The sequence below is a fragment of the Crocodylus siamensis genome, chromosome 8 (genome assembly GCF_052110815.1).
Source record: "Crocodylus siamensis isolate JL-2025a chromosome 8, ASM5211081v1, whole genome shotgun sequence".
Taxonomy (NCBI): domain Eukaryota; kingdom Metazoa; phylum Chordata; order Crocodylia; family Crocodylidae; genus Crocodylus; species Crocodylus siamensis.
In genome coordinates this window covers 73,669,676-73,689,489 of record NC_143402.1, presented here as the reverse complement: position 1 = coordinate 73,689,489, position 19,814 = coordinate 73,669,676, and the positions used below count along the sequence as shown (strand labels likewise).

The window sequence follows — 19,814 nt, the reverse complement described above, 5'->3', positions numbered from 1 at the left end:
AGATGCATCTTTAACCTGTATCAGCTGACAACGATTTTTGCATTATACAGTCATTGGACAGAGGTAGTCTTGGAAGCAGAAGCTGTAACTGAGGACCCTCCCTTCCCAGGTAAGTGGTTATGCTTCCTTTTCTCTGGCCCAGTTCATCTTGTATACTTTTCAGAAGTGAATAGCTTCTTCAGGATAGGGAGGGCCCCACCCAGAACTGCATGGACAGGCAGTCAGGGATGTGGTTTAAATATCCTTTGGCAACAAAGAGAACTGAATGAATCTTCCACTTCCTGGACAAGTGTTTTAACCGCAAGGCTCTAATAAGAGGGCAGTAGCAATGCTCTAAAAGAAAGTGGTGGTTTCTGCCAGTGTACATGAGGATGCTGAAAATACCTACCCACCTAGCTCAGGGGTAGGTGTGAGCTAAGCTCTAGGCCCTACTGCCCTCTCAAGCCTGGGGCAGTTCTGGGCATGAGCAGAAGTGCAAGCTCTGATTGCCCGGGCACTCTGACATTATAAGGCACTGTGACATTTAATCACCATCAGTTAGGTGAAAGTTTTTTTTTTTCCACGCTCTCTCTTTTTTTTTAAGTTAGTGCTAAATTCTATCCTAATATTCCATTCTGTAATGTTTTAAATCTGTAAGATGCCAATCCTACATTGAGATCTGTTAGTGCAGACCCTGAAGCCTGTGCTGAGTCCCATTAAATTTCAGAGAACTTCAGTATGGTCAGCAGCTAGTAACTGTTGGCCTGACATCGGGTCTGATCCAAAGCCTATGGAAGCCAATTAAAGGAATCCTATTTACTTAAATGGGCTCTGAATCAAGCTTTTCCAGAGATGCTGAGCACTTCTAAATGTCAGGCCATGAGTTATCTGAATAGACAGTTTTAAAATGTTTTTGGCACTTTCAAGTACTTTGGCCAAGTCAGACATGGAAAAAAAATGTTACTTTTATACTTCTTAGAAACTAGAATTTCTCAAGCAATTAATCAATCCAATTTTGTACTGTTTGAAAAGAGCTATTATGCATGCAAGTTTCATAACCTTTTTAATGATGCAAAGAACCAGACATCTGAAACCGTGCAAATGGAAGAGCCGCAGCGTTTTTACTGAGGTCAGCGTGACCCAATGGAATTACGTCATAGCAGCGTCTCGTACAATGTAGAACTTATAATTATTCCACAGATAGCACACGAGGAGCACCCGAGTGTAAAAACCTCTTCTTAAAGTTCTCATGTAATTCCCAGATGCATCAAAAAGGCATGTTCAGGATCAATTTACTATGCAAGCTGTAGGCTGAATTCGATGAGGAAAAGTTGCTTCAAGGAACATATTCCCCAGAAGCATTTTGCAGTTTTTGCCAGAAATCATTGTCATGTAGTGCATACGTACTAGCAAGCAACCTTTTTGTGTTTGTTTCTTATTTTTAATGATCACTCGATCCTCAAACCTAACAGACTGTGTGGGTTTAAATAGTTATATTATTAATTCCATTGTGGTGTGATACGTTAGGCGCCCTCGAGACATATGAGAAACACACTGTCTTTTTGTTTTGTGTTTGTAGAGCACCTACTGCAATAGTCCTGTGCTGTGTTTAGTGCTCCTAAGTGCTGTGATAATACAAGCGATACTGTGGAGTGCCTCAGAAGAATGGGACCTATGTCACAAAGCCCTATTAAACTAGCCGTCTTGGAGGAAGTGTCAAACAGGCAGCGATCTCCTACTTGGCAGCAGAGGCATTGGGTATAGGCTGCACTCAAGGCCGGTGACTTTGACTGGGCTGTGCCAATGTTCCTACTGGGACAAAAGCTGGAGGTTCCTTCCTGGCTAGAGGGTCTTGCTCCTTTGCTTAGGGTCAGACCAATCACTATATTTGGGGTCAGAAAGCAATTTTATCTTGTGTTCGGATTGACATAGACTGTGGGGGCTTTTGCTTTCCTCTGTAGCAGGGGGCATGGCCCCTACACAGGATCACCTGAGCATGCATTGACAACGCTTCATAGAAACAGGACGTTGGCTGCCGTGGTTCCCCTGCTTAGCCTGTGGCAGGTTAGGGTGCTAGGTCCGTGCTGTGTCAGGGTTCGCGGTAGGGTTCAGATGATCGATTACGCAGGATGGTTTGGATATGGATGATCCTGCCTCGGGCAGGAGGTTGGACTAGATCAGTGTTTCCCAACCAGTGGGACTCGCAGGTCATGTAGATGGGACTTCAACTCATTGCCCGATTGAAAAAAATCAGTTGTTTGCACGTCAAATAGGTGAATCAACAGATTATCTCCAACAGTGCAATTTTGTGGGGTTTTATTTTTATCATGGTAGGACCAGGGTTTTTTGACCAAATGGTTGGTGGGACATAAGGTGCAAAAGGCTGAGAACTGCTGGACTACATGATTAGGGACCTAGTTGGACAAGGGACCTCTGGAGGTCCCTTCCAGCCCTCCTGCTCTCCAATATGGTGATCATCTTGAAATGGACCTTTTACAAAAAGCTGAGATTTATTTCTTTTTGTTAACTTGCCTGTCTGTGCCCTGCTGCTATTATAATGCCCCCTGGTGTGCTACAAAGCCTGGAAATTTCTGGAGTAGTTCCTGCAGCCTACTTGGAAACAAGAAGTTAAATTCGAATAAAGACTTGGGATGCAAGCCAATTCTTATCTTTTTGGAGAACAGCTATGGAATATGGGAATTACCTTGGCTGAAAACGCATCTAAATTGCAGGTAAACAGGGGGTCTGTCTAAGCCCGAATGGTCCAACGACCATACACAGCCCTTCCCGCGATTTCCCAGCTCCTCCAGCTCTCCCATTGCGACCTGTGGAAGTACTGAAGGAGCCAGGGACCCCTCAGTTTCCATAGGGACACTTGCCTTTATATCGGGGCCTGTGAAACTCTTTTAATTTTGCATCTTTCCTTTTTTTGGGGTAGAAACCTGTGCCTCCTCATCTCCCTGTTGATTGCAAATATCTTCCTCCCATTTCTATGCCCCGGGGAAGTGCTTTATAGGCGTCATCGAGGACAGTTTGGTTGTCCTCTGTTCTCTATTGATACAAAACCTGGCACCTTTATGTCCTCTGTTTTTCTCTTTGAGATTATTTTTCAAGAGAAAAATAGAGGACATGAAAGTGTCCAGTTTCGTATCAATAGAGGACGGAGGTCAAGTCTCTGTTGTAGAGCGGCCGTCATCGAGGACAGCCCGCTTGTCCTCTCCCGATACAAAACTGGACGCCTTTGCGCCCTCTATTTTCCTCTTGAAGAGCCACTTTAGATTCACCCGTTACTTTCCTTTTCAGCCTTAAGGAACCAGACTGACATGTGGACGCAGCGTTTGGTATGGAAAGGTCACGGGCTATGGTCGAGGACAGCCCGCGTGCCCTCCTTCCATACGAAACCAGACGCCTGCACGCCCTCGATCTTCCTCTTGGGAAAAAACCCAATCTCGAAGAGAAAAACAGAGGGCACAGGGCCGCCGGGTTTGGCATCGACAGAGGACGGAGGCCAAGTCTCTGTCAGCGAGGACTGCCCGGTCGCCCCCTCTCGATGCCTTGATGTCCTCTTTTTTTCTCTTCCGGGTTATTTTCTCTTCGGGATTATTTTTGAAGAGAAAACCAGGGTGCGGGGCTGGGTGTCCGCGGAGCGGCCCCGCCAGGGCAAGGGACCAGCGTCGTTTCACCCCCCGGCACGGAGGGGGAGGGGGCGGGGGCGGGCAAGGCGCCGCCTCCTCTCCTCCACCTCCCCGGCGCCGGCCCCGCTCATGGCGCCGCTGGGCACATCCGGGCCTCTCCTCCTCCTCCTCCTCCTCCTCCGGCCGCCGCCGCTGCCCTGAGCGCCCCGCGCGACTCCATTAGGCCGGGCCCGGCGCGGGGTGCGGCGGCGACATGTCCAACCCGGGCGCGCGGAGGAACGGGCCCGTCAAGCTGCGGCTGACAGGTGAGGCGCCCGGCCGGGCCTGCGGGCGCGGGCGGGGGACCCGCCGCGTGAGGCGAGCTGGGCTGAGGGCCCGACCTGGCGGAACTCGCCCCGAGTGCGGCGGCCTCTTTTGTCCGGGCTCCCGCCGCCTTTCCCCCACCCCACCCCTGTCACTTCTAGGAGTCCCGGAAAAATTATTTAAAAAAACCAAACAATATATATTTTTTTGAATCGGAGAGGAAACAATCAAAAAAACCCAAAAACAAACCCCGGTTTTGTCGGGCCATTTCGTTCAGTCAGAGCAGCCCCGCTCACGGCCAGCTCGTGTCGCGACCGGGCAGCCAAACTCCTCCGAAACAGTCTGGGACAAGGATTTCACGAGCGAGGGGGTTTTTCCCCCCCCCAAGGAGGAAGAGTGAGTCCTTAAAAAAAAAAAAAAAATCTACTGGAAAAGTTTGTGGGGTGTGGAGGAACTGTTGAGGGAAGGGTGTGTGGTTTTTAAAAATAAATAAAACAATCTGCAGATCTCGCTCCCCTTTTCCACGGAGGAGCTGGGGACGTCCTCCTCTCCTGTATAAAGACCCCACAGAGTCTGGGCAAAAAAATAAGCTGCGGGGCGCCGCGTGGGAAGCCAGGCTGTCGGTCCGCAAAAGGAGCATGCGTTTTTGTTTTGTTGTCTTTGCCTTTGCTTGCTAAGGAGCCCAGATGGAGAGTGCGGGAGATATCGTTCAAGCCCCTATCTTCCAGCCTTAGCAATTGTGTGGGCAGCGACCAGCTGCATAAAGCATTTTGGAGATTTTTTGGGAAACATTGGCTTGTCTCGGGAAGGACCCTCCGAGGGGATGGAGGTGTTTTGGACTGGGTCCGCTGCAACGTGATTTAAACGTTGGGTCAGTTGTTCTAAAGAAGTTGTGCGCGCTTTGGGAAAGTTGTTAGAAGCGCTGAATTGAACGGACGTGTTGTCAGGTCTCGAGTCTCTTCCCAGGCAAGTACTTGATGTGGTTTTAGTGGTCCTTTTCGATTGGGAAAAGCAGCGTGGGGACCCTCGAATGCTCAAACTGACTGGAATTAAAATCCACATAGTTTTTTTAAAGTAGTTTACTCTTCGGATCTGTCTGATGGTGTATAATCCTAATTTTCTTTGGCTTTACAAAACTAGCAGCCTTCTGTTTTGGCTTGAACACTTCAAGGATTCAGTCGATAATCAATGTGTAATACTTATTTCTTTCCTGTTTGTTATCTCTAATTGAGATGGTATAAATTAAAAAAAAATGGATTTCAGGAACTGGATTCAATTAGCAGTTTTTTTTCAGGACATAAACATGAAAGGTTTAGATGGAAAACATTGTTTTGACTGACTGGATAAATGGCAGGGTAGTGTTTGATGCGAGTCCAAGAACTGATCTGGAGCTAATGCCCAACCTCTTGGTCCATCTCGAGGAGCCAAATAAAATATTTAACCTAGGCCTCATTTTGCAGAAAAGGTTGATTCTTTGTTGGGACCTTAAGCAAGTTCTGAGAAATGTTTGGCATACCTTTACACTAAGTGTTTAACGGTTTATTTAGGTCTGGGTTCCATAATAGAGGAAAAACCACTGTGGTGGCATACTTCTAGTAAGTTTTTATTTAGCTTACAGTGCATCCTGGCTGTTTCTTCTGTTGCTTTTAGCTTTATTTGTATGTCATAAGTATCCCCTAATCCTTTAATGACACACATCAGAGTCTCAGGCACAGCCCTGAGCCAAACAGTTGCCAGATAGCAGACAGTTGCGAAAATCTGCAAAACTAGCCTGGTGAAGATGTCTCATGAGAATAATAAATGCTGGATTTCATTAAGAACATAACCAGTATAATTCAAGCTAGTGTCAGCTCAGAAGTTGGTCATAAGATTGTGTATAACTGTGTTTCCCAAAACTTTCCAGTTTTGCTACCACTTCCTCAGCTCTGTCCCTTGGACCAGTAGAGTAGGTTGGGCTTCCGCAGCCATGGATGTTTTTTGCCACTCCTCCTTTCACCCAAATTCAGTTTTCTAATGTGATTTTTTTGTTGTTTTTTTTTTAACTTCCATGATTTCTTGAATGTAGAAGTGAATCTAAACTACTTGAAAACTGGCTGAAGCTGAAACTTTGAGTTTTTGGTTGGAATATAGTATTACAGTAGGAATATCGCAGCATTTGCTTGGAATACAGTATTAATACAGTGCAGTGTGGGCAGGGAGAATCTTTTATTCTTTGAGGACTAAACAAGGATATTGTATAAAGCTGCAAAGTTGGTTTTCCAGTAGTGTCCAGTAAGTACATTTGGGCTGTAATTTATGATTTACCTTTTAAAATAATAAATGCAGTGACTAAGTGCCTTTTACTTAGGGATGTATTTGGTAGCTGTGTTGGTCTGAGACGAAAAGAAAGGCAAAACTCTAGAACTCTGGCTTCAGAGATGATATCTTTTATTAACCCAACTAAGAAATCACCAAAAAAATATCTTTTTGTACTTGGGGAGAATATCAATCAAAATGACACCAGTAATTTTTGAAACCTAGAAATGTAAGTGAAATCTGTTAGTTACTGTGGTATAGCCTCATACATATTGGGGAAAGGTGACAGACAGACTGGGTTGATCACCTTTGCATAGTTCCCTGTGGTTACTTGCCAACTTGTGTGGTATTTGTGGCATAGCTTAATTGGTAAACTTTTCCAGAGAGAAAACTAGAAGTAGAATAACAGTCTCTTGTGGGTTAGGAATGAGAAACAATTCACACTGGACAGTCTGGCGAAGTCAGTAGAGGGCCTGCCTTCTCCTTATTTACTGTACACTTGTGGAGCCTTGACAAAAACATGGAGAAATTAGATCTCTCTTTTCTATAAAACTGCCAGTGTCTCATCTTTTGTTTTACTGTGTCTTCTGTTGAGTCTGTGAAATGTTCATTTTTCTTCATACAAAGATGGCATTGTACTTCACAATAGGGTCTGTAGTGCTGAATCAAAAAGTCCTACTTCTCAAAACACTGTGTAGTATTATGATGAAAGCCCCTGGCAACTGATCTGATAATATTCATTGGGGAAATCATCTGTTGTGAGAGGGAACGCTCTTGAATTTTGCAAGATAAAAAGGGATATGGCATCCTTTTTTTCCCCCCAGTTGATTAATCTTGCATTTCAGTAGGGGAGTGAGTAGATTTTTGTGGTGGTGGGATGAATCCTGAAGCAGCCTACCTGCACTTGGGGCCCTTGTGTCATGCTCTGTGACTTTCCTCAGTGAAAGAAGACTTCAGCTATTTGGTGGCCAGCTCTAGGGCACTCACCCTTTCTTTCTCCATTTAAATGACAGCCAAGCTAAAACTGCATTTGCTTTGTCTGTCTGTAGGCAAAGTAGATCTCTAACTTAGTCCTTAAAAATAAAATTTTCCATTTTACTGTGGAATAACAAGATAGAACATTCTTTAACCTACAGCTTTCCAAAATGTTCCTGTTCCAAGCCAGAGCGCCAGTATGTGGTGAAATGCCTACTTGTATCGTGTGTTCTGTAAAACTCCAGTCATAAACTTGAATTAGCTTTGTTGGGTGGGGAGAAGTAGAACCAGGGTATGGTGTGTGTGCAGGTAAGAGTCTCTCATTCAATAATGCTTTGCCTACAATGAGTGGATTACAGATTTGCTTGATAAAAATACCTGCATCTGTGTAAGGTACTTAGGTTTATGTTAGTACCTTGTGACATTCTGATTTAAAAAAAAAAAAAAGAGTAGTATTCACTCTCAGTGAAGCACATCACACATTAAATGGATGAAGCTGATGGAATTCAAAAGGTAGCAACTGAACTGGTGGGGTTCTTTTTCTTAAAAATGTCATTGTGTGAACCGCACTTAAACTGGTGCTGGATCAGACCTTCAGCCTTTCCATGGAGATAAGGACAGAAGGTTGAGCCCTAAGCTTTAAGAGACCATGCTGTGCTCTTATTTCTCATACTCCTTGCGATGTTATTTTTGTTTGTCATCTTCCTTAAAATGACCTTTTCACTATCAGGGAGAGCCTGAGTGGCTGACAGTTTATTCTGGATGCAAGAGTAGCTACTGTTAGCTGTTTTCTGTTCCTTTTCTTGGTTGAGTACATTGTCTTCTTACCAGATAATCCTGGGGTACTTCTGAACCTCAGCCCAACTGCTCTTGTATTATCAGCTATACCTTTCTTCAGTTGTGGTGAACTGCGAGATTGTAGTTTCTTTAAATTGACCTTTCCATTGTCAAGCACTGGTTTTTGGCTTCCAGAAGCTTTTCGTAATGTTTTTTTTTCCTTTTGAAAACCACTTGGAAATAAAGTATCAGTTAGCACAGAAGGCAGTAGTCACATCTGCTTAATGAAACAATCACGTTAATTCTGCTACATGCAGTGCACTGGCCTTTTGTCATCTTCTGGGTGTAATTCAAGATGTGTATTAATCTATAAAAATCTATATTTTGCTGTGTACAACAAGCTTTCTCCCTTCATGTTGTCATGATGGCTGAAATCATTTGAGTGACATGAGGACTTTCTCTTTCTTCATGAGGGGATGGGACATGGTGGGGCTCTATATTTTATGTGAAAGCTCAAGAGCTGACTGTAAATGTAGGGGTATGCATTGGTTGGATTGATTGGATTGATTGGATTGGCATCAGTAAAAGTAGAAATGATGTTATTGACTATTGACTTATTTGGAGCACTGTAGCTGATGATTACGGCCACATGTCTGGAGCACTCTGAGTGTAGTCTGGTTCTTGCGCCATGCTGCTGGCCTGAGCCCGCAGCAGGCTACAGGCCACCCGGCAAGCAGCGGGATGGGGAGGGGGCACTGGGGAGTGGTATATGGCACCATGCTCAGCAACAAAGGGACTGTTACTGACTCCTGCCGCTGCTGCCATGGCAATGCCACACATGCAGTAGGGGTCTGAGCACCAGGCTGCCATGGAGATGGGCTGTATGTGGGGGACTAAGGTGCCATATGAGGGACATTCTGTTCTGCTGGCACCAGGTGCCTTTGCAAAAGCAGCTTCTCCCTGGCAGCCACAGGAGCTCAGTTGTGCAGGGCCCACTGGTGGTGAGACAGTGGCATGCTCTGGGGCTCCAGACATACCTGGTGCTGCTATCCATACTGGGGGTCCACCCTGCCCACCTGGGACAGCAGCACAGGCTGTGCAAGGAGTGGGGCTGCAGGTAGGAGCTGTGGGCAAGGGGCTGACATATGGGAATAAGGTCATCACTTCCTTCCTCACTGAAGGCCAGAGCAGACAGGAGGCATTTGTGTGTCTGTGTGTTTGCATGTTGGTAGTTTAAAATGCCTTGCATTATTATTAATATTGGTTATCGGATCGGCATTGGCCAATATGGCTGGTTAATTATCGGCTATCAATATTGGCCAAGAAAATCTGTATCGGTGCACCCCTATGTAAATGTTATTTCTGTAGGGTATTTGGGAGTTGTAATGGACTGCAAAAGTGTAGTTTGTAGGGTTAGAGTCCCAGCTTTCAATCCTTCATTACCCGAACTGAAGAACTAGGGATTTTCCAGCAAGTCCTGCACCCTAATCCTCCAGTGCATAGCAGGGATTTGGGTAAGGGTAACTTCAGAGGAGAGAATTACCAGGTAAATAACTTTCCCTTTCCCTACTCAAACAAGAGATGCTCACCCCACAGATATAGATAAGAAGGCTTGTAACCAGTTAAACTCCTCATCTGTAACTATCAAACCTAAGTATATAACTCTGTTTATGGGCAGGGAAAGTAACACATAATGAGGAAGTGACTGGCCTAGGATCATAAAGGGAGTTTGTGACAAAACTGGAATTGGAGCTCTTATCTCGTTTCCATTCTAGTGCTCCCATTCCCTTGGGTTTGCTTTACCCTTTTTTAAATAAATAATGGTCTGAGTTGCCTTTCCTGAGACTAGAGATTAGGAGTGATTCAAGATCCCTTTTGGATTAGATCTGATCTTTTGTCATCTGTTCCCTTATACATCCTATTTGGGTTACATCATTACACATACTTTAACATATCACAGTCCTTTGTGGTCTTAAAACATGTTTTGTGATGCTTAATACATCAAGACTGGTAAAGAACTCAATTGATAAGTACCATTTTTGCAAATGGAGCTGAAAACAGAGGGTCTGTGTGCCACCTTCCTTTCCAAAAGTGACTGGAAAGAACTGCTCAGCTGCAGCATGATTAGTTCATGGTTGCACAATTCTGAAAGTGAAAGGAAAAGGAGCTGCTTATAAGTTTATGGGGCTGTATCCGGTTGTTAATTTTCTGGAATGCCTGTTTGGGTTTTTAACGCAACTAGTAAAAATTGATTTCTTGTTGAAATGCGTAGAGAAAGGTGCCTTCACATTTTGTTATCTTGTTGTCAGTCATTAGAAATTCAACAAAACTCAGATGAAGCATTGAAATGGTCCTGTCCAAACAAGACTGGACAAATGATTGGATGGTTGTATATCTTTTTATTTTTAACTGAGCGAGAATTGTGTGGAAAGCAAGCAGATTTCTATGGATGTTCCTGAACACACCTTAGGAATACTACATTGCGTAGCAATACCACATTCCAGTATTCCACTGTATTCCAGTGTATTGTGGTGTATACTACTGGTATCGTGGACCTCAAAGCTATGAAAAAGAACCAATAATCATATAATATGCATCTTTAAATGTAGTAGAGCATTACGTGATTGTCGGCACTCTAGTTTTACAGTCCTACTCTCAATGTAATATTGAATGTTTATTTGGCTAAAAATCAGTTTAAAATACATAGAGGAAATAAGGAGCAAGACATTATTAGATCCAAATGGCTTTTACAAGAATGGGTTGAATTGTAATGGGATGAGTATGGATCCTGGAGTCCTTTCTGCTTAGGACTCTAAATAAGTCCATTAAATGTATGTTTCAAAGAGTATAGAAACATGCAGTGCTTATGTTCCTGTATGGAATTCTTTGTGTATCATAATAACAATGTATGCACAGATTCTGCAAATATTTACACATGTACTTAGCTCCATCATCTGTACAAGCTTTTGCAGGGTTGGGATCTTGTTTTTTACCAAGTGATTAGGATGCACTTTTAAGGCTAATTTTCAGTGTGTCTCAATCCAGTTTTTATATTGCCAATGCAGTTAAATATAGGCACAAAGAACTGTGTCTAATTACTCTTTCTTTTATGTGACACATTGCTTGATTTGCAATTGGGCATATAGGAGTTTTGAATAAGTTCAAATATAGATCCAGTTGTGCCTATATTTAATTGAGGCTGCGACTGTGTCACTAATATTGGAGACAGTTTTCGAAACCTTGATCCAACTTCATCATATAAAGCTATGGACTACCAACACTGTATATGGTAAAGGTATGTTCAGTGTGACTCATGAGACTCTACAGAGGGATGGAGTCCATTCAGTTGAAGACTGTTGTTCAAAGTTGGTGTCTTATCACCAAAAAATGTATAACTGTATTAAAACAACAAGCAAACAAACACTGTCTTGTATTCTGAGTGTACTAGGGAGACAGGATAAAAGAGATGTGTAACCGTAGCTTGCAAAAAATACCCTCAAATGTATACAGGGAAGTAAGAACTAGACATGGTCAGATAATACACCAGACCATGGAGGATGGACTTACTTTTGTTTATGTACTATGTAGAATTGTAATTATAGTAATTGATCATCTGCACTCGAGAGAAAAGGTTTTTAAATTCTGAAGAGTTGGATAAGTGAATGAAATTTTCACTTCTTCATAAGTTTTTGTTCAAAATGAATGTTTTCAGAGAGGACTGTTTTACTTTGAGATGGGAGGTAAAGGAGACTAGGATTTATGTTTATTTACCTTGGACAACAGGAAAAAATCTTATCCATCCCGTTTCCCGGTCAAGTTGTTAAAATGGTTCTAAGATCTCTTAGGGCTTAGATCAGTGATTCTCAACCAGGGTGCCACGAGATCCGTTCAGGGGTGCTCCGCACTGTTACCACTGTTAGGTGTGCAAACATGATTCACTAGATAAACCCACAAAAATTAAATTAGGAATCCACAGTGTTAAAAGCCTTCAGACCTGCTGCAGTCTTTCTGAATTCTTTGCAACAGAAGACTTGGTCTATTATTTTTCTGTAGTCAAAAAATGAGTGAAAGCTAAGATCTGGCACTTTCAAGGGATGATGCCTCAGTCTAATGCAGGGTGCCTTGGGTCTAAAAAGTTGAGAACCACTGCTTTAGATTATATGGATTTCAGTGCCAAAGACTGTACAAGGATTAATTGACCAATGGCACTGAGCCTTGCATGCACCAGTGTTAGTGGGGATGTACTTTCTTAGGGAAAAAATACTGCCTTATTTCCTGAAAGGAGGGATAAATCAGTAGTGTTTTAGCAGCTCTTTAAAGGAAATGTTGGGAGAGTATAACGCTAAGGCAGGGCTGAGGGGGCTGGGACAGTACCAGGTAAAGGAGTAGCATCTGGGCAGGTAGAACTGAGGTGGAAAATGCAACCTAAGGAGCTGCAACTGCATCAGCATGTGTGCACTTTACAGTGCAAATGGGAAACAGTAGATTCTCATAGGTGGGCTGAAGCATATCTGCGCCTCATGCAGGTGATTGCAAGATTAGTCATAGCCAAACTGGTCGTGATGGAAATTGTACTTTGCAAGAAACTAAAATGATTGTCTGGCATTGGATCAATATGCTCTTCTTTTTCTCAGAATCTGTGCTGTTCAGCAGTTTAGTTCCACTGATATAAATGACTTGATCTTGCAAGATGCCAGTACATTGCCTCCCCTGGTTTTTAAGGCTCTGTTGAAATTAAAGATGCTTCATTCATTGTAAGCTTGTGTTTGAAGGGTGCTGAGAGGTCATTGGGAGCTAGGTACAGGCAAGGTGTTAATCAGTGGAAGTTCTGTGAGGCTTTATTTCTTCAAATGGTGACTCATCATGAAAAGTGCAAAAATGGCTGAAACATTATAACTTCTGTTTATATAGCAGCAACTTCTGCTTGCTGACTGCTTTCCAAACAGAAGGGAAGAGAGATGGTCCATTTTTTAGAAATCGATAAAATCCATAGACAACAAAATTGCAAGAACGGTGTTTGTGATCCTGTACAATTTCAAATGGGTTGAATAGATGGCATTTCTAAATGGATGGCAAACAATCATATAAAATTACTAGGAAAGGTATTGACAACCTACAATAAAGAGAGAATCTGTAAAAGTACATATCATGTTTATTTTTATAGGAAAGTGCTGGCTAAGTATGTACACGTGTGTTTAGGAAACAAATTATTTTTGACATCTAGCCAGAATTTTGCTGACACTGCTGCAGATGTGGAATCCCTGTATCTCCTCATGGAAGAAAATGCCAATGAACTTAAGATCATTTTGGACCAGATTTTAATTGACTATCTGGATGTGCAGTTTTGATTTTAAAAAACCCCAAAAAGTTAAATTGTTTAGTCTTATCAGTTCAGGAAAAACCAGGAGTTAGCTTGGGTCATGCTTGATTCTGTAATGTAACTCCATATTTTGTATAAAACTTCATATGAAAGTCTGCACTTCACACTAATGACTAAGCAGAGAGCTGGTGTAACTCATGTATATGGGCTCTCTGCTTAGTCATTAGCGTGAAGTGCAGTTGAAAACTATCAATTTATATTTACCCCTTCACTGAGAGAGCAGAAATATCTTTGAGGAGATGGGTATTCCTAGTGATTTTCAATTACATGGGACAGTTTGTCCTAAAAGTGTTTTTTTTACACATTTCCTTTTAGAAGGAATACGATTATTCATTTCACTGCATTCAGAACATTTTCCAAATAATCTTTGTGCTAATGATTGGTTGTTTTGATACCTTCCAATTTGTCCTTGCTAAATTTTTGCAGTTTCATCAACTTAAAAATAAACCCTTTGGGTATCTCCGCACACCAAAGTATGTTTGCATTTCTGTCTCCTATGTAGGGATGTACTATTAACTTTTTTATCCCCTGTAACTTAATTTGCTTTTGTGATCTAGCAGAGGAGGAAAATTCCTCTCCCCCCTTTCCCTACACCCCCATGACATTTGAATGTGTAAATACGCTTGGATTCCTTGCTGCTGTGTTTTTTTTTCTCCTGAATCTTACTTCTTTCATGCAACTTGCTCATCCTGTGAAATAAGTAAAGTATAACATAATTTCCTCCGTGTTGAAGGCAACACCATTTCACCTTCATAGACTGGTTCTTAGAAACATTCCGAAATGTTAAGATTTTGTGCAGGATGATGGAAATTCCTAACTTTGTTGCAGCATGTCCCAAAATGGAAGGAACAGTTATTGTGTTCTGGTTTTACCTTAATTGTTCGCTGACTTCTGATCATGCATGTGGCTCTTCTCTGGACTCTCTCAAGCTTCTCCACATCCTTCCTGAATTGTGGGGCCCAAAACTGGACGCAGTGTTCCAGCTGCGGCCTCACCAAGGCCAAGTACAAGGGGAGAATGACATCCTGGGATTTGCTTGAGAAGCATCTATGGATGCAAGCCAGCATCTTGGTTGCTTTACTAGCCACAGAATCTCATTGCAGGCTCATGTTCATCTTGTGGTCAATGATGACCCCCAAGTCTTTTCTTCCATAGTGCTAGCCAGCATAGTGCTGCCGAGCCTATAAGGATGCTGCAGGCTTTTCCTTCCAAGGTAGATGGGTCGTGCTTGATTCTGTAATGTAACTCCATATTTTGTATAGAACTTCATATGAAAGTCTGCACTTCACACTAACAACTAAGCAGAGAGCTGGTGTAACTCATGTATATGAGCTCTCTGCTTAGTCATTAGCATGAAGTGCGGTTGAAAACTATCAATTTATATTTACCCCTCCACTGAGAGAGCAGAAATATCTTTGAGGAGATGGGTATTCCTAGTGATTTTCAACCTTGCATTTTTCAGTGTTAAACACCATCAGGTTCTTGTCTGCCCATTTGCTGAGCCTGTCCAGGTCAGCCTGGATCATCCTTCTGTCTTCAGGTGTGGATGCTTTGTCCCAAAGTTTGGTGCCTTCGGCGAACTTGGCCAGTCCGCTTCTGACTCCAACGTCCACATCATTAATGAAGATGTTGAACAATACAGGTGCAAGGACAGAGCTTTGTGGGACTCCACTGGTCACAGGGCACCACGACAATTGACTTCCATCAATTACCACCCTCTGGGCCTGACCACAGAACCAGTTTCTCAGCCAGTGGATTGTGGTGGACCAAGGCCACAACTGGCCAGTTTCACCAAGAAATATTTACTTAAACCTCATTTATTTTCAATGAGGTTTAAGTAAATATTTTTGGGGGAAAAAAAAAAGTCTTTAATTTTTATATAATATAGGTGGAGCTAATAGCACTGGCCATCATTAAGGTTGCTCAGTGGCTTTCATTATAAGATCCGATTTTCAGTTGTGTATGGCTAGAGATCTATTCAAGGTGCAATTCTGTGATTTTTGTGGAAACCATGTAAAAAGGCAGTTTCTACGGTTGCCATGAAAACTGGCATTCCTTGTGATTTTGTATGGACTTGCTGGGGTGCAAAAATTAGTAAAAATAAAATACTGGCTCCCCAGTGGGAGCCAGCAGCTGCTGTGGCCTGGCCTTGCAGCCTGCCAGGGGAAGAAGCCACTGGCATGAGGGGGAGCAGCCAAAATAGCAGCTGCCCCTCCTCCCTCTGCTGCTGTTAGGAGGCTGCCTTTTGTGTGGCCCCACCCCTCTCTGTCAGCCAGTGGCTAGTGGTGGGGCCACGTAAAAGGCAGCCCTCTCCGCCAGTCAGCAGTGAAGGGTGGGACTGCACGAAGAGCAACCCTTTCGGCCAGTCAGCAGTGGGGAGGTTAGTAGTTGGTGGCTACCCTTGTATTAGGAAACTGCTTTTTGTAGTTCCCATGGAAGAATATGCATATTTGACCATGCTCTAAACTTTAGAGAAGCTGTTGTTTGTACATGGACAGTAAAGACCTGTTTAGAGTTTAGAAGCCAAAGTTTTCAAAGGGGGTTGGACTAATATTATTAATATTATTAGATCCTTGTGCTCCTTTCTGGTCTGGTTCTGTTCCATTCCAGTTCTACCATGCTGTGGTGCTGGGCATGAAAGATGAATTTAGAACACAGTCGCTCTATTTTGTGCTCTCCATCTTTCTTTGTTGCTACCCAGAAAATATGGAGGAAGAAACTAACAGGAAGGCAGAGTGGAGGAGAGCTCAGTGGGGATGTGGGGCACAGACTGGAACTGGAAGTTGGCTGAGAGAGAGTGTATTATCTAGGCAAGGAGATATGCAGACTGCAAGCTGGATGAAGCCTAATACATACAAACAAGAAACTCTCTGTTAAGGTTTCACAAGCGTGTCTAACTTCTCAGAACAGACCTTTGCGACTTTAGCATTTTTACTTTAAAATATGTGCGCAAATCAGTGGATATGTAATATTTGCAAGAAATGTAGATAATTATGTAAACTATTGCTATTCTGCGGCAGCATATCATAGGTAAGAAATTAATGTGGTTATAATAAAATGAGTTTTCAAGACTGACTTTAAAAGCAAGAAGTGGGGAACTCTTCTCCCCTCCCCCACTAAAGGTGGTCTGCATGTTCGGCACCATTTTCATCTCATGTGGTACAGAGGTGAGAAGTACAAGAACTGGCTTTTGAATTGCCAGTAGTAATAGTATGGATGTAAGCAAGGCTTCCAAATTGATATGGATTCTGTGCAATTAAGACAGAAGGAGGCTTGCAGCTTTTAATTAACTCTAAAAGAGCCAAAAATCCACAGCAGTGAAGAAAGCATGTCTTTGTCAGTTCACTGATATTTTATTATTCCTTGTACAACTTGTAGACATTTTTCTTTTCCCTGCTCATATAATAGATGAGCCTTCTTAAGAATTTTTTTGACTGAGGTTCCTAGTGTTATTTACGTACCATATACTGACAGTCATGTAAAGACAAAATCACATTTCTGTCTTGGAAATAATAGGTACAGAGTTTTCAGTTGGTAGAATAGAAAGACAGTTTGCAATATTTCCTGTCCGTTGTCAGGAAGTAAACTGTTTATGCATAACCCATATAGCTCTTTTGATTTGGTAAGAATGCTCTCATGGCTTGAAGCCGGGGAGCTTATATAAGGAATGCTTTAAAAACACTGTAGTGTGGGTGGTGCACAAAGTTTTAAATGACCAGATTGACAAATTCATGGAAATAACTATTACAGCCTGCACTTGATCTGTCTACAGCTTCCTCTGTTGCTTCCACTGGCAGAAAGCTATGGATCTAGAGTTTCCAGTGTAGTTGTGTCCTGCAACAGTGTGTAAGTCGCAAAGCAACAAAATTGAAATTAAAGACAGCAGCAGACGTATGCACAAAGAAGAGTGGGGAGATGCTTACCTAAGCTTGCTTACCAAATGGGCCTACTCAGAGGATTGTTGCATATAGATCAGGTGAGCAGAAACACCTGAGTGAACTAATGAAAAGAGAACTGGATCAGGAACCTGTTTTTTTTTGGTTTTTTTGGGGGAGGGGGGTGTTGTTTTTTAACCAAGCAGTTTAAAATATAGGATGACAATTGATAGCAATGTAAAAAAGAAAAAAAAAGTTAACTTGGCAAAATTACTTACAGAACAAAATTAGAAAGGTTATATTCTCTATACAGGAAATAAATGCAAGTAATATGCCAAGCCAGAAAAAGTGTTGAGCATAAATGTGTTGTCTGATCACGGAGTAGAAAAGTTGATCTCATAATGTTTCCACACTTAAGCAGCACTGTGTCTCTTAGTATACTGATATGATTTCAGGCCCCTTTCAGATCATCACTGATTTTTCCTGAGGGTTTTCCTATTGCATCTTCTTGAGCTAATGCAAAAATACAAAGCTGCTTAACTCCTCCTCTGTATCAAATAAGTCCCTCCCTCTCTCCTCTCCCCCTTTAATTAGCCACTTTTTCACAGTTTAACCCCTTTGAGAATTGTATCTGCTTCCTAATTTTTACCTTGAAACCCCCACAATGTCTTCTTGAACAGTCCAGGTTTAATTCTCTCATCAGGCCAGTTCTGTTCTTAAGTATGTTATATGTATGTTCTTATATTAAAATAAACCAGAATCATCCATAAAACATTCAATACATTGACAGTATCTAAGAGAAGAACTCTGTCTTTGCTATTTTAAGAATATTCAAGATTATATACTGTATAAAATAGAAACAACCTCAAGTTATGTAATTTACTACACAGCATGCAAAGTTACCCCCCCACCCCGATATTTTTTACTAGACGTCTTTTGTCTGTTTTTCAAATTAACCATGTGGGTGATTTAAAAGCTTTCATTTTGTACTAAAATAATTGACTGATTTGTTAATTTTCTAATTAGACCTTTTATACAATATTATGTTTGGTAATTTTCTTGTAGTAAATTGTTGCATGGTTTCTGAAATGCCCTCTATGGGATGAATCACATTCTAGTTTCCTTTGTTTTTCCAGAAAACACATTTTAACTTAGTGACAGTACAATATTAATGTAAATTGTAAATGCAAATGCTGTTGTTTTGTTTCTGGTATATTTTAGTTCAGAGTTTCAAATGTTACAATGGAAAACCTTGCACAATTCTACTTAAATGTTTCTTTGGATTTTATTTTATTTTTTTTAAATTTTGGAAGAACAACAGTTGGTGATTATTTTTCCTAACACTTATAATAGAACAGATTGACCTACAGCAGGACAGCTAGCAGCAACATTAAACTGTTCCTGAAATGTTTTCATCATTTAACTACACTTTCAAGATTTATAGGTTAGGTGACTCATTTTTATTTTATTGTTTAATTTTATCACTCTCTGGTAAGAGATCTGACATATCTTTCCTACCTACTGGAGGGGAGGATACAGGCTGGATTGTGATGATGGTATTTTGAGGGGGGGGCTTCTCTAAACTGGGGGTTTTAGCTACCACAGAAGCTGTGCTGATATAGCTACCCAAGGGCAAACATCTCATGTATTTGTTGCGCTGGTGGGTACTGGCGCACTGCGGCGTTTTACTGTGAATTGACATTTCCTTGCAAGATCCCTGTGTGCTATGCTTCTCCCCCCTGCTTTTCAAGGACTCCCTGCAACTCCACCATCTCTTCCCCCCACTTAGTTCCCTCATTTCTGCCTTGCCAGGAGTCTTGCAGACCACCAAGTTGCCCCATCTTCACCATGCCAGATTGTCCTCTATTGCTTTTCCCCTTCTCCCTTTTCTTTCCCATAGCAGGGTTTCCTGTTTTGTCTTCTGCCAGGGCCTTGGCGTGCGCTTCCTTGTCCTCAAACCACGGTTCCCAAATTTCTCACCCCCACCATTATTTTTGTTGTCTGGGATAGGATTAAAACAGGAGAGTTAGCATGTTAAACTCTGGGTAGATTGCGAAGGGGTATTGTTATGCTGGAAGGTATTAATGGGAATAATCAGCCTATAGACAGACAGATGCCATCAAGTTCAATGTGAAGTGTTGCAAGCTCAGGCAGTATTGTACCAAAGTGTTTGGTAGGCAGCTGGTATGGTGTAGTCTGCTATACTTAGCAGGTGAGCAACCATTTGTTAAACCTTCGTTTCTGGTTTTCATACTATAGGAAATTTGCCCTGTAAGTCCCCAAACTATAGGTCACTGAAAACCAGGTCTGATACTGGAAGTAAGCATGCAGTTCTTTGACTGTCTGGAAGTGGGGGAGGAGGGTGACATTAAATATATTATATTTGTATTCTTGTACTCATGTTCTTGTTGGTCATAGTGCCTTTAAAAATGTTTGGAAGAGAAGTACCTCAGGTTTTCGGGGTTTTTTCCCCTTTTTTAAAAACTAGACATTTTTGGATCTCTGAAAGTATAGAATCTATTTCTTTCTGTGCAGCTGACATCTATAACCTGGAAAGTAAAAGCTTAATTGCAAATGAATTTTTTTTTTGATTTA

The 19,814-nt window shown here is 42.1% G+C and overlaps 1 protein-coding gene across 1 annotated transcript in view; it reads left to right on the top strand.

Moving 5' to 3' along the window:
* Positions 1 to 3,665: 3,665 nt before the first annotated feature.
* Positions 3,666 to 19,814, top strand: part of SMURF2 (SMAD specific E3 ubiquitin protein ligase 2) — a 101,103-nt gene continuing 84,954 nt past the window's right edge. The window contains exon 1 of the mRNA XM_090059575.1: positions 3,666 to 3,919. Coding sequence (XP_089915701.1) covers positions 3,868 to 3,919 — 52 coding nt within the window. The 5' untranslated portion in view covers positions 3,666 to 3,867. The remainder of the gene's footprint in view (positions 3,920 to 19,814) is intronic.